This window comes from Mus musculus, chromosome 2 (genome assembly GCF_000001635.26).
Source record: "Mus musculus strain C57BL/6J chromosome 2, GRCm38.p6 C57BL/6J".
Classification (NCBI taxonomy): Eukaryota; Metazoa; Chordata; class Mammalia; order Rodentia; family Muridae; genus Mus; species Mus musculus.
The window spans coordinates 68,947,359-68,960,849 of record NC_000068.7 but is presented as its reverse complement, the minus strand read 5'-3'; the positions used below and the strand labels follow the sequence as shown (position 1 = coordinate 68,960,849).

The window sequence follows — 13,491 nt, the reverse complement described above, 5'->3', positions numbered from 1 at the left end:
TCAACCAGGGCCCGGCTGCCTTTTGTCTGTCCTTGCTCATCCATCCCCGTGCTCACTAGAGTTGCACAATCGAGCACATCCTGATTTCTGCTCCCCAAAGTCGCCTCTGCACCTTCCGGTGCTTTCTCAGCCCTCCATCCACCACTGCCACCATCCTCACACTCACTCCTCAGACAGAACGCCCTCCCTCTTCTTCCCCAGTCAGCCTTCCCTGGAACCATCTGAAAGACAAACTCTTAAGATTTCTCCAATTAAAGTCAATTTGTTAGTCCCCAAAGGTTCAAAGCAGTTCCTGGAGCCCAAATATCTGTCTCACGCTAGAGATATTGACTGGAACCTTACCAAGTGCCAGGCATCGCGCTGAGTGCGTCGTGGAGATGAAAAGGTAAATAACACACAACCCCAGGACCCAGGATGCAGGCAATCTAATAGCAGAGGGCAATTTAATAGCAGAGATAGCTGCAAAGAATGAGAAGGACATCAGCCACCTGCCCTACAGAGCTAACTTCCTGGGGGGTTGCTAGACATAAGCGCTGTAGAGGCTCATCACGTGGGCATGAGAGGAAAGAATCTGCTGAGAGCAAACAACATCTAACGCCACCACTCCTCCCTGTGCCTGCTCTGATCACAATTCCATACAGAACTCTTGAGCCACCCCTAACACTATAGAGTAGAAACAATTTAGAGAGCTGGGTACAAGTGCAAGCTACGGTACTTGGGAGCTATCTGGCATCGGGCCACTTCCCTCCCAGTGTCTTCATGGGTAGGAGGGACTTTTTAAATAAAATATCTAACATCTCACACAAGGGTGATGTTTTATGTTTAGGAAACTTACCGCAGAATCTTCACCCTGCTCCATGAATATCTCTTCTCTCCTCTTCCCAAGATACAAGAACTGGACGACCATTAAAGTGCCCACAACGTCAGTAAGCAATTGCCAGATGAGGCTAAACCCAAAAGCATGTGATTTCCTTACACCTGTGACTAGCAGAACCTTCATGAATTAGGTAACAGGGCTGAGACTTGTGCTTTTCAATGTGAATTCTGTTAACTCTAACCAGACAATGATGACGCAAGCCAGCATGTGTGCACCTGCACCAATAGCCTCCGGCACAGGAGATCTACTGAACAGTACCCCTAACTCTCCTACAGTTGAGTCTAAGGAGCAGTAAACAACCTTCCATCAAACAAGAGTTGCTAAGATACCATACACAGATAAGCAGCCAACTTTAAGATTTTAACACATTTAATGCTTTCAAATCACAATAGCTTTGTAGACCTGGCCAACAGTTCAGTTTGCATTTAAAGTGGAAGTGGTCCACCTGATTCTCTTTTAGTTAAATTTTTATTCACACTTAAATTTGGAAGGGCCCATGAATAACATAACCTGTCTCCCCTAAAATCATCTGGATTCTGCTCAAATCCTCCTATTTGAGAACTAGCTGTGTGCCCTCTTACTCCCATCGAAGTGCCCATCCTCCACCCACTACCCCCACATTCACTCCTTAAGTGACTAGGGACTGTGCTCAAACCCCAGGATTAATGGTCTACTTGCCAACTCCAAAGACAACCAGACACACCAGCATGGCTGAAGGGTCTTTAAGGATGCCAGGCTGACCCTTGAAGAGGAATGGGGTTGCTACAAGGTCATCACGAGGATAATGACGCCAGAAGGCAACTAAACACTGAAAAACTCAACATTTGCCCCTGGGGAGGGGGAGGAAAGGAAGGGAAAGCAAAGCTGAGAAGGAGCCACAGAGAGCCTCCTTTCTCAAAACACAGTCGGTCCTCTCTTCTTGTTTTGGTTTTTGGTTTTGTTGCTGCTTTGAGGCAGTGTTCCAACGTAGCCCAGGCTCTCTTCACATTTACTGTGTAGCCAGTCACACCGCCCTTAAATTCACTGCCCTCCTGACTCAGCCTCCTAAAGGTGGGGATTCCAAGTTAGTGGTACAGGACTGGAGAGATGGCTCGGTGGGTCAGAGCAGCTTGCAACCCTCTGTGACTCCAGCTCCTGGGCGTCCAGTGTTCGCGTCTGCTCCCTCACCCCACCCCCAGCACCAGGCAAACACATGGAAAACAGATGTACGTGTAGGCAAAACACCCATACACATCAAATAAAATAAAGTCTGAAAAGTAGCACTGTCCACATTTTACAAAGAAAGTGCCACCAGGTCTGGCTTAAAACAGATTGATGGCAAATTAGGACAGGAAATTCAGAGCAGCTACAACTGAAGCAACAGTGAGGCACTGGGCGGAGGTGCTTCTGAAGTTCTCCAGGTAATGGCGGCCTAGCCGAGATGCTGAACGGCTCTGCTAGGAAGTAGAATCCATTGCCTCCGTGAAGCCTGGCATCTCAGAAATTTTTGCTTGCTCAGCTTTGTGATCCCAGTGGAAAGCAACAGAGATACAGCGACATGCACACTATACACGATCCCATTTGTTCCCAGCAGCATCCTCTGACGAGCAGGTTACTGTTGCCCTTTGGTACCAGCAGCATCTGGTAGAGTGAACTTATTCACCAAGGTAGCACAAATTGAGGGAGAACAAGAACCACTTGCATCTGACTTCTACCCTCGAACTCGTTCAAGAACATTGCTCCCTTAAGCCCTTAGAACTGATAATGATCACACTAAACAGCGAGCACCTGTCTCCAGGCGCCATGCTGACCTGCTAAAGCTGCTCAGACTGCCCTGCCATAGCAGAGGAGGCTTTACCTAGGCGAAAGCCACTGGGCACCAGGCTTTTCTCCTCCCTCCCTCCCTCCTGGTAGAGTCAAACTGTATCTTCTCAGAATCACTTGGGCAGATTTTAAACCTCTATGGTTCAAAGAGATTCACTGCATGTTCTGACATTTCTCATGTGGTGCTTCAAAAGCCCTGGCTTCTGCGCACACAGCAGGCATCGCTCCCTGCTGAAGTAGGACACCGTTGTTCATCCACTTCTGTCACATCCTTGCATAGCAGAAAGCCAATGGGGCCGAGATTCTGCTCTCACACTGGTAGTGTATCTTTTTTCTTCTTTCTCATGTGTGTGTGCGTGTGTGTGTGTGTGTGTGTGTGTGTGTGAGAGAGAGAGAGAGAGAGAGAGAGAGAGAGAGAGAGAGTGAGTGTGAATGCCACAGTCGACAGTTCTGCAGAATCATGTGGATTCTGCCTCCTTGGATTGCACAGAATACAAGAGATTCTTTGTAAGCCGAAAGCCTGCTGTCCTCGAATCTCCTTGCATCTTTCTTCACAAGCAACATCACCAGTGCTACCTCTTTTAAGTGAGGTAGCTGTGGTGCTGAAGGAGCCCACTGCCGAGGGCAGGCTGTGGAAAAGAGTGCCAGCTATTTGCTACTTCACACGTTCTCTCAGCTTTACTGATGCCAGAAAACAGGTAACACTAAAGGAACTCACACTCACTACACTCATCAGGGACAGCATACCTCTTTACAGATGAACTCAGCTGTCTGGGGTAGCCACTATTAAAACACACATTTTATACATAAATAGGCTCAGGGTTGCCAAGCACTTTTCCTAAACATCCCACAGGGTTTTATTTAAGAGAAGGCATGGATTCAGACTGCCTGGCTCCATGGCTCATTCCATCAGCTTCTCTGTGGGGCCTGTGAGATACAATGTCTTCCCATGTGAACGCTGACATGAATTTCCTATCTGCTTGTATATGACTTCCTCTGCCCAATACACTACATGGGGGCAGCAATTTGCACTGTGCAGAGCAGAGTGGCTCAGAAAGACACACGCGCACAAGCCCAAATGAACCCAGCCGCACACACATGTCATATCCACCAGATGTTGGAATTGGCCTTCTGATCTCAGTTATCCTCCTTTGGTCACCTCCCAGTAGCTCCCAGTCTGTGACCTTTCCTACGCTGTTTCACTCTGACCAGTGGGCCTCCTCCATTTGTCGTTGACGCTCAAGCTTCTGGTGTGCATCACTCTGTAGATAGCATTTAAGGAGAAAGCGAAGGCTAAAAGGACCCAGACAGGTAGGACCCTGCTTGGTTTAATTTGTATCCTTTTGAAAAGACACAAATTCCTCAAAGTAGAGGCCAAGGGAAGATTTAGAAGAAACCAGCCTCAGAGGATCTTGACCTCAGACTTCTGGCCTCCAAGACTACGAAAATAATTTCTGTTCAACCCACTCAATCTGTGGTATTTCCTTAACAGCAGTTCAGGCATACCAAAATGCCAACATCAACAAGAGAACTCAAGGACTTTTCCAAGAAAAAGTGTCATAGTTATTACAGTAGTTGATTATTTCTTAATCAGTTAACATGTGAGAAACTGCGCTGGTATTTTTATTCAGTGTCTACATTTTTTTCAACATATTGTTGATAAGATGTTATTATGCCTTATGTTATTTTGTTCTGTCATGCGACTTTACATTGTGTACCATTTGTAGAGACAAGCGCACCATATCAACACACAACTGACCATAGCACACTCAGAGGTAGATGATTCACAGATCCCGATGACAAAGAGCATGGGGTTACCACAGCCTTCTTCAGGCAGTCTGACAAGGCAAGTTCCACAGAGACACTAACTCAAGCATGGTTAATGGTAACACAAGTACAGCATGCAGATGCAGAGGAAGAAGTAAGGATGGAGAGTTGGCCTGCAGACAGCCCATCCCTCTCCCTTTTTCCTTACCATCTATCTGTAGGTACCAATCTATCAAACCCACACAAACACAGCACTGCTTGTACATGTACATTTGTGGAGGTACATGTATGAACTATGATACTATGGAGGCATTAAATGATAAATACTTATTTCTGGACAATAGGCTTTTGAGTAACTTCTCCTAATTTTTAATGAATGCTATCTATGCTTTTACAAGTGCTTCATGACCAAAATCGATTGTCCTGACTGCAGGACTAATCTAAATCAGACATAAATTTATATATTTTAAAAGATAAAAACAAAAGGACAAAATGGCTGGCAGGCAAACATTCATTATGAATATTAGCTTTAATAAATTTGATTATTCCTCTTCTTTGTCTTCATCCATTTCCATGTTGGACACAACTATTTGAAAATTTTTATCAAAAAAGACTGTTACTAATTTAAAGTCTAAAGGGAAACCAGTGGACCAAATATAAGCAGAGCACAAACACACTGAACATGCTGCCAGCTGACCAAGGTGCATGCCTTGTTCAGTATTTTTAACAGAAGTTTGTTTTGCTGCAATTAGCCACTGAGTGAGAGCCACAGCCAGATGACAAGGAGAATGTGATGGACTAAGAAGAAAGCCCGAGTGCTGTACCGCAGACCACAGGGCTAGGATATAAAGAAGGAGCAAGGCTTAAAATGAGAGTCTAAGTAGAAGGGTACACTGCCAATAGGCCACCCTATAGGTCTTCATATCTTCCACCATGAGAGTAGGGAAACAATCACAGCTTCAACAGTTGTTAGGTTGGGCTAAACACAGCTAAGTACCCTCAAGACACCATGAGCCAGGAATACTGGTAACTGGCATCCTATTCCAGATAGGTCCTGATGTTCCTATGGTAGGGAGCCTCTGGGAAGTGCCGTACATTGGGGAACCACATTACCTGTCTGGAGAATGCCAAACAAAATACCAGTATAGTTTTACAACCCTAAGGCAGAGCACAGCAAACAATGGGCTACTGGGCTAGATACACCAGCTGTCTTGTTTCAGTATAGTCCAAGAGCTTAGAAGAGTTTTACATTTTGTAATGGCTGAAAGGGTTTAAAAACCTAGTATTTCATAATATGAAAATGATATATTCACATTTCAATCTCAGTAAAAGACATGTTCTTGGAAGGGCCAGCTTTTTCCATTTGTATCGTCTCCAGCTACTCTTGAGCCACAATGGCAGAGATGTTATTACAACAAAATCTATCATGCTCTTAAGTATTTACATTCTAGCTATGTACGTAAGAGTCTGCCCACTTCTGCCCCAACACTAAAACTGACCTGAATACAACCTATATGTTATAAAGTATTTACAACAACAGTGTTGAAGAGTAGTATAAAATATGCACTGAGAAATATTGGGTGTTCGTGTGCTTTGGATGATGGGACTGAGCTGCCCAGCGACCGTTTCATATCTGTGAACAGTCACTTCTACCACCATAAAAGCAAAAAAACCAGTTGAATTCTATGCCTTATCATATTTTGTTTAGACTCAGGATCAGTATTGAAACACTGCTGACTACACATCCCATACTGAAAGAAAGAAGATGAAGATGTCATTGTTATAGACCATAACAATTTCTCATTCCTTCTCTTTAACAAAAAAGAAGAACCCCTGTGTCCAAAACCCAACTAAATGAACCAACTGACCAAACAAAACCTGTATTGAATGGGCTGGCTAGACACTTCAGTTGGCAAAATCCTTGAGATCCTGAGTTTGGATGTCTAGCATCCATGTAAAAAAAGCTGAGCATGGTAGTTCATGGTTGTAATTCTAACAGTGGGGAAGCAGAAAAAGGCAGACCCTGTCTAACCTATTCAATGAGCTCTAGGTCAATGAAAAAGACCCTCTCTTCATTGGCAAAGTATTCTCTGCGGTCTATACATATACACACCTTTATACACAGCAACACTACCACTAGCCACAAAAAATAAAAATAACTACATTCATTATTCAAAGCCAGCATTAGCTTCACAAGACCCTATATAACAAAGTAAAAAAATGCCAGTTTCAGGATGTTCACTGCATGATAGGATAAAAAAGCAACTCTGTCCCCCCAACCCCCACCCTTGGTAAAATTTGCTTCTTCCCAGATTGAGAGAGATATGGAAATAGTTCACATATATTTTGTTGAGGTGTGTGTTTGTTAGCAAACAAATATGTGGTTATGAAAATTTGGTAAAGGCACTTAGAACATGATGTACTTGAATGATCTCAAATTAAAGAATTGAAGAGATTGACTACCTGTTTCCTGTGCAATCTGACTACTGTTCCTCCACCCCAATTACTGGTTCCATTTCCTCTTTCAGGTCCCCAGACAGCACTGTTCATTTATCCAAATAAAGCAGCAATTTCACTCACAGTGGGCAAACTGATGGCGTGAAGGCAACTGATTAGGCCCTCATTGTCACTGGCAAGTTCTCCCAAATCCAGTGGAATCACATATTGAGACAACCGCAGGGCTTCTTTGTAGAAGCAAGGCTCTGCCACTCCAGAGTGGTATCCAGAAACAGGGGCATTTGGAATGATTTTAATCCATATCAGTTCTGAGATAGAATTCCTAATGGGAACCTCAAGTGTCAGTTTCTAGAACCTAAGGTTCTGTTCTTCAAAGCTGTGAGGGGAAAAGTTCAGTTAGAGTAATTGTTATTACTAATCTTTGATGCAGGATTATTTTTCACACTCCATTTTAAGGTTATCACACAGCAAGTTCACCCTTTCAATCAATTACATCCTGCTTAAATAAAAGGTATAAAAGATATTTAACCCCCGACATGTGCTGGTAAATGTACTTCATGGCATCTGGAGGGAGTCCATATTGTCTTAAATAGAAGGTAATATAACAGAAAAAAATACACACACACAGCAAATCTGTGTTCTCTAGCTTTCTAATGTGATCTTAGTTCTTCTGAATAGCAGACAACCTTTTTGTTTTGTTTTGTTGTTGTTTTTGGTTTTTTGTTTTTTGTTTTGTAAGGAGACATACTAGGGAAGAGAGATGAATGAAAATGTTACTGTGCTTGGGACACGAATTCTAAAATTAACATGTCCAAACACCCTGGACTAAGACCTACACATCCATTTAAAAAGTCCACTAGATGATAGTAAAATATTTCTATTGCTCACACAAAATACTGAACAAAAGCAACGTGAGCAAAAAAAACAAAAAAACAAAAAAACGGGTTTGTTTGGCTCATTCTTTCCATTCCATCATGAAGGGAAGACAGGCAGGCACTTGGAGACCAGAAGGGAAGTGGAGGGCACAGTAGTTCTTGCCACGTACTGTTCAGCCCAGCAGTGGCACTGACCTCAGTTGGTTGGACCCTTCCAAACCAGCCAGTAACTAATACAATGTCCCACAACCAGTAACTAATACAATGTCCCACAACCAGTAACTAATACAATGTCCCACACACCTGACTACAAGACAATCTGAGAGGGCAATTCCTCAACTGACGTTACTTCTTCCTAGGAGACTCTAGTTTGTGCCATGTTGAAAAAACTAACCAACACAACTGATTCCTGGTCAACTCAACACACAAACCCACAACTTTTCCTTTGTCATTCGTCCCTCATATCTTATGCTAATATTATAATGTAAAACACAATCCAGCTTTTTAAATCCCATAGTCTACATTTTTTAACACTTTATAAGTCCAAGTTATCTTAATTAAAGTATCCAGTCTCTTAACTATGGGCTCCTGCAAAAACAAGTTATACTTTCTAGTTCTAAAAGGGAAGAGAAAGGGCACAATTACAATCAGATCAAAGAACAACCAAAGTCAAACGTGTAAAGAGTTCAGGTGTTTAGGACTCACTCAAGATCTTCTGGGGTCTCACTGCCTTAGAGCTACCTCAATTTCTCCAGATTTGCAATTTTCAGCACACTGACTTGTCTTGTAGGCTCAGGCTGGCTCGTTCTACAGGGCGGTTATCCCTGGCAATCATCTCATCATCCCAGAATCTCCAAAACGATACTCTCTATTGCAGTTGAGGTTATACACTCATCAGTGGTCTCCTGGCTTCTTAGGGTGCCAAGTTTTAGCCTTTCTTTATTATTAGCCTTTAAATTCCTGGGTCTCCACTGCAATTGAGGCTTTAAGTTCACCAAAGGCCTCTTGGCCTCTCCGCAGGGATTCAAACCCTGCATGGTGCCAAGCCTCAGCTACTCCCTCTGACTCCTTCATTCCTTCAAAACCAGTGTCACGCGGGAGACATGTGGGGACACATTCCCAAGTTCCAATACCAACTTGACATGCAGCCTTGGCTCCCCACTGGACCATAGCTTCTGTGTAATGGTTCTGAGGAAATATTTGCCAGATTTCACCTCAGTAATGTTAATCTCTTGTTAATCATAGATCCCAGCTAACCAGCACAAATGTTTCACTAAAGCAAAGGTTTCACTCTCAGTGCTATTGGTCTGTTGTAAATCATAGTTCTTTAGTCACAACTGACCACAACCAGATTCTTAATTTAAACACAGCACTTGGGCGGCAAAATAAGAGTCCGTGAGGAACTGATTTTCAAACTTCTCTGTGAAACTTAACAAGCTGGATTGTTATGATTTGCATTTCTCTGCATTATCTTCCAAGGTCACACAGAATAGCTTCCTCCCAAGAGCAGTCATGTCTATTACAGAAATACCCCATGTTTATGATACCCATTTGTTTTAATTTGCTTTCTGTTACTAAGCTAAAATACTGACCAAAGCAATTTGGACAGGAAGGGGTTAATATTGCTTACCCTTCCCAATCACAATTCAACACCAGGGAAAGTCAAGACGAAAACTTGGAGGCAGGAACTAAATCAGAGATTGACTTAGTAAGGGCTGCTGTGATGACCATGACCAAAGCAACCTGGGGAGGAAAGGCTTTGTTTGGCTTAAATTCCACATCACAGTTTATCACCAAAGGAAATCAAGTCAGGAACTCAGAATGCAGCAATCTAGAGACAGCAGCTAACGCAGAAGCTATGGAAGAGTGCTGCTTACTGGCTTGCTCGTCATGGCTTGCTCAGCCTGCTTTCTTATAAAACCCAGGGCCATCAGCCACAATGGGCTGGGGCCTTCCATCAATCATTAATTTTAAAAAATACTACAGGCTTGCCCACACTCAGATCTTAAGGAGGCATTTTCTCAATTGGGATTCCCTCCTCTCAGATCACTCTATGTGGTATCAAATTGACATAAAACTATCCAGCACAATGGCCGTGAATGAATGTTCCTTAGTGATTTGATCTCCGTGGATGGATCCACCTGCTTTTGTACATAACTCAGGACTACCTGTCCAAGGGTGGCACTGCCCACAGTGGGCTGGACCCTCCCCCAATCAACCATTAACCAATAAAATGCCCTACAGACATGCCCACAGTCTGTCTGATTGAAGCAATTCCTTGAGATTCCATCGTCCAGTGACTCTAGTTTGTGCTGAGTTGCTAACAACAAAAACAAACAAACAGGATACCTTCACTGGTTTCACTATTCTTCTAGATCTGGGTTTTTTTTTTTTTAACAGATTAAAAATAATCATGTAATTCTACTTTATCCCTCATAGTATTCTATGTTCTCCACCATGTCATTGTTTCCTTTGAATTTTTTGTTTTGGTTGAGATGGGGATCTCACTGTATTGCCTGGGCTATGAATGCTCTCACATCAGCCTCAGGACTAACTGGATCTATAGGCTTATACTATACATCCAGATCTTAGAGTTTGTCTTTGAAATTTTCATCCAACTTCCCAGAGTCAGAAAATTTTCCTGAAAAGTATTTACACTAGGCTGGTATGTAACTAGCATTCTTTGGTTGTGGACACATGTGGTAACTGAGAAACCAGCAACTCCTTCCAAAACAATGCCATTTTAAGCCATGATCAGTATACAAATATTTGGTAGAGTCTTTGTGTTATGGGAAAAGCTGGGAAGAATGTGTGTGATCCTGTACTCCTTGGCAGTCATGATACAATGAAGAGATTAAGAATAGTTGTTATCACACAAAGCAGGAGAAGATTCCATTTCAAACATCAACAATTGCAGTAAGTGCTCTGAGGATTTGAAAGGAGTCATGCTCCGTCCAGTCCCGTGAGTCAGGCCATACTGCTCAGTCCAGACTCATAAGCCAGGCTTGGGAATTTTGTCTGTGCCTAGGAATTGAGGAATTGGTAGGGGACAGACAGAGTGCAACCAGAATTACTGGGCGTTCTAGGCTAAAAGTATTACACATGACTTGTGAGTTAGCCCTGGCAGTAAAAGCCCAACCCCGTGGAAGAACTGACCTCCAGCATGGCTAAGGCCAGACTCTGGCTGTCAAGATAAGAAGTCTAGTACTCAAGCTCCAGTTGTAGAAAAATCATCCAAGTTTTAAAGTGACAGGCTGTGTGGATGGAATATTTTAAAATGATGTTTTGGGAGTTAGAGTAGCAACACAAGATGCTGCAGAGAGCAGAACGAATCCTTGGTAGAAATATCTGCACTGGACACACATGGCTTGGGAAGCAGTTCTTGAGAAGAAATCATTTCTGGAGAGACTAAGGGAGGGTAAGGAAAGAAAGAAGCCTGAGACTAATCTGGAGAAGACAAGCATTAGAATCCACAGGAGAAACTCTTGAGTAAACAGGCGAACAGTCCCTGGAAATAGAGATCTACTACCAACCCAGAAGTCAAGAGTAGTGTCCAGTAAGAGCACATCAAAACTGAGTTATACACATGGACCTAGTGTTAGCAGTGACCCAGTGGTCATCCCAGAAAGGCTTATAGACCTTCAAGAGCTGATCTTTCTGTTTAGATCTTTAGCTCCCGACTGTCCATAGCACGTGGACCTATGCATACATATTCAGGTCTTATCTGTCTGACACAGGCACAAGAGCTCTATACCATACACTTCCCCTTCTCCATTGTGCCTGCACACTACCACACCTCTAGCCCTCATTTAGAAACATTTCTAAGTAAAGGTAACATGACAACTCCCTGGGTACACAGGTAAAGACTAAGTGAATTTAAGGAAAGAGACACACAATGAGTCTAGTGGTGATCACTACTTAAAATGTAGTCTGTGGGCCTGCAGCATCAAGGGCCACTGTGAGCCTGTTGAAGCTGCAGAATCCCAGCTGCCTATGCACACGTAGGGAATCAAACTGTATCTTAACAAGATCCCTGGGTGACTGATGCCTGTACACATTTGTGTTTAAAAATAAAAAAAACTATTATAAGACCAGTTGTAGAGGAGGCTGCACTGTGCTACCAGAGCTGGCCCAGGAAGAGAGAGCACGGGCCACAGTCCAACCTGACTCTTGCTGAGACTCATGGCTTAGTGATAGAGCTCGGCGTCTTTGGAGACAGGGTAAGACCAAATCAGGAAGCCATTCCAGCTGGTGATTGGAGCCCTGGATGCATAAATCCTGCCAGGAACCAGTACTGAGCTTATGGATAAGAAGTGTTTCACAGATTGTATCTCCTTAGCTGCCACACACACACACACACACACACACACACACACACACACACACCCAAGATTTTATAAATATCCTACCCTCCTGATGATCCCATCTCTTCACATCTACCCAGCTGCAGGGACTTATGCTATGGCTCTGCATCTCATTCACTCCCTCAGTCTTCATCATGCAATGTCAAAATACTTTCTTTTGACTAATAGAAAGATAAACCTGAAATGGCGAATGCAACTTGAGTTCAAAATAGAAAGGGCCATGGCTAAGGGCTGCTTTCATTGATGTTACTGTTGAAATAATAAGTGTCAGGCCTAAGCTCCTTAGAGAAAGGGCTGGACAGACAGCCATGGCCACATTCCTAAGACGAAGAGCACACAGGGCTTGTCTCACCTTCAGCTGGGTATGTACATAATGACAAGATCTTCCCCTGATTTCCCTAAGTGTGTCCAGTATCACCATCTAAAGATAGGGTGCGTGTGCGTGTGCGTGCGTGTGCATGTGCATGTGTGTGACAGTCTTTGTATGGTCTGTGCGCTTGTTCCTGCACATGGAGGACAGAAGTTGATGTCTGGACAGTGACGTCTTCCATCACTTCTCACCCTAGTTTTTTGAAATAGGGTCTTCCTGTTGGAAGACCCTGGAACTCACCCATTTGTCTAGACGACTTGGCCACTGCACTCCAAGATCTGCCTCCCCTATGCCAGGATTACAGATGCATTCTGGATCCCAGCTTTTACACGAGTGCCCAGCGTCTCAATTCAGATTACCCAGAGAGCCCTCTGCCTGCCACTGCCTTTTATTACTTTTAACAGCTTTATTAGCATGCAGTCTATAAGCCATGAAATTCAAAATTTGCAAACAGAAGAGACTTTCATTATATCCCTTACTGTCAGGCAATGCCTCATTAAAATGCATCCAGAAATAGAATATAGCTATTTCTTAAATCTCTAGGAATATAGGGCTTTGTTATTACCCCTTGATTAGCATTATCCTAAAAATCTTAGTTTTTATTAGTAGGAAATTGGTCTTGATAAAATTCTGCCTATTCAATTCAAACTGTGGAAGCATTCTGTGCCTTTGAATGCTGGATTTCCAAGATGGCTGGTAGAAAACACCATGACAGGCCTTCGAATCTGTCTCCTTGAAGTTACATTAGGAAGTTAACTTTATTTATTGGATCCACACTGGAAATCCCAAACCCTTACAAACTACTGTTCCCTCCCTCAGGTTTTCCTGGTCCATTTTCCCACCAGGTGTCATGCTTCATAAGGGTGTCAGTATCTGCCAATATTTGTTGTGTTCCACGTCTGGGTTGGCATAAAGAATGAGGCAGGTTTCCTTTAAAAACTTGGGGGAGGGCAGGGGAGGGGAGGCAACATGGACTTA

General features: G+C 43.4%; 1 protein-coding gene across 4 annotated transcripts in view; it reads right to left on the bottom strand.

Moving 5' to 3' along the window:
* The window catches only part of Cers6 (ceramide synthase 6), a 253,140-nt gene that overhangs the window by 153,435 nt on the left and 86,214 nt on the right, over nt 1-13,491 (bottom strand). The window contains exon 1 of one of the 4 annotated variants that reach the window (XM_017318074.1): nt 343-13,485. The exons of the other annotated variants lie outside the window; for them this stretch is intronic. Within the exon in view, the coding sequence (XP_017173563.1) occupies nt 343-356 (14 nt within the window). The 5' untranslated portion in view covers nt 357-13,485. Of the gene's footprint in view, nt 1-342; nt 13,486-13,491 lie in introns of those variants that run through there. 4 annotated transcript variants of the gene reach the window in all.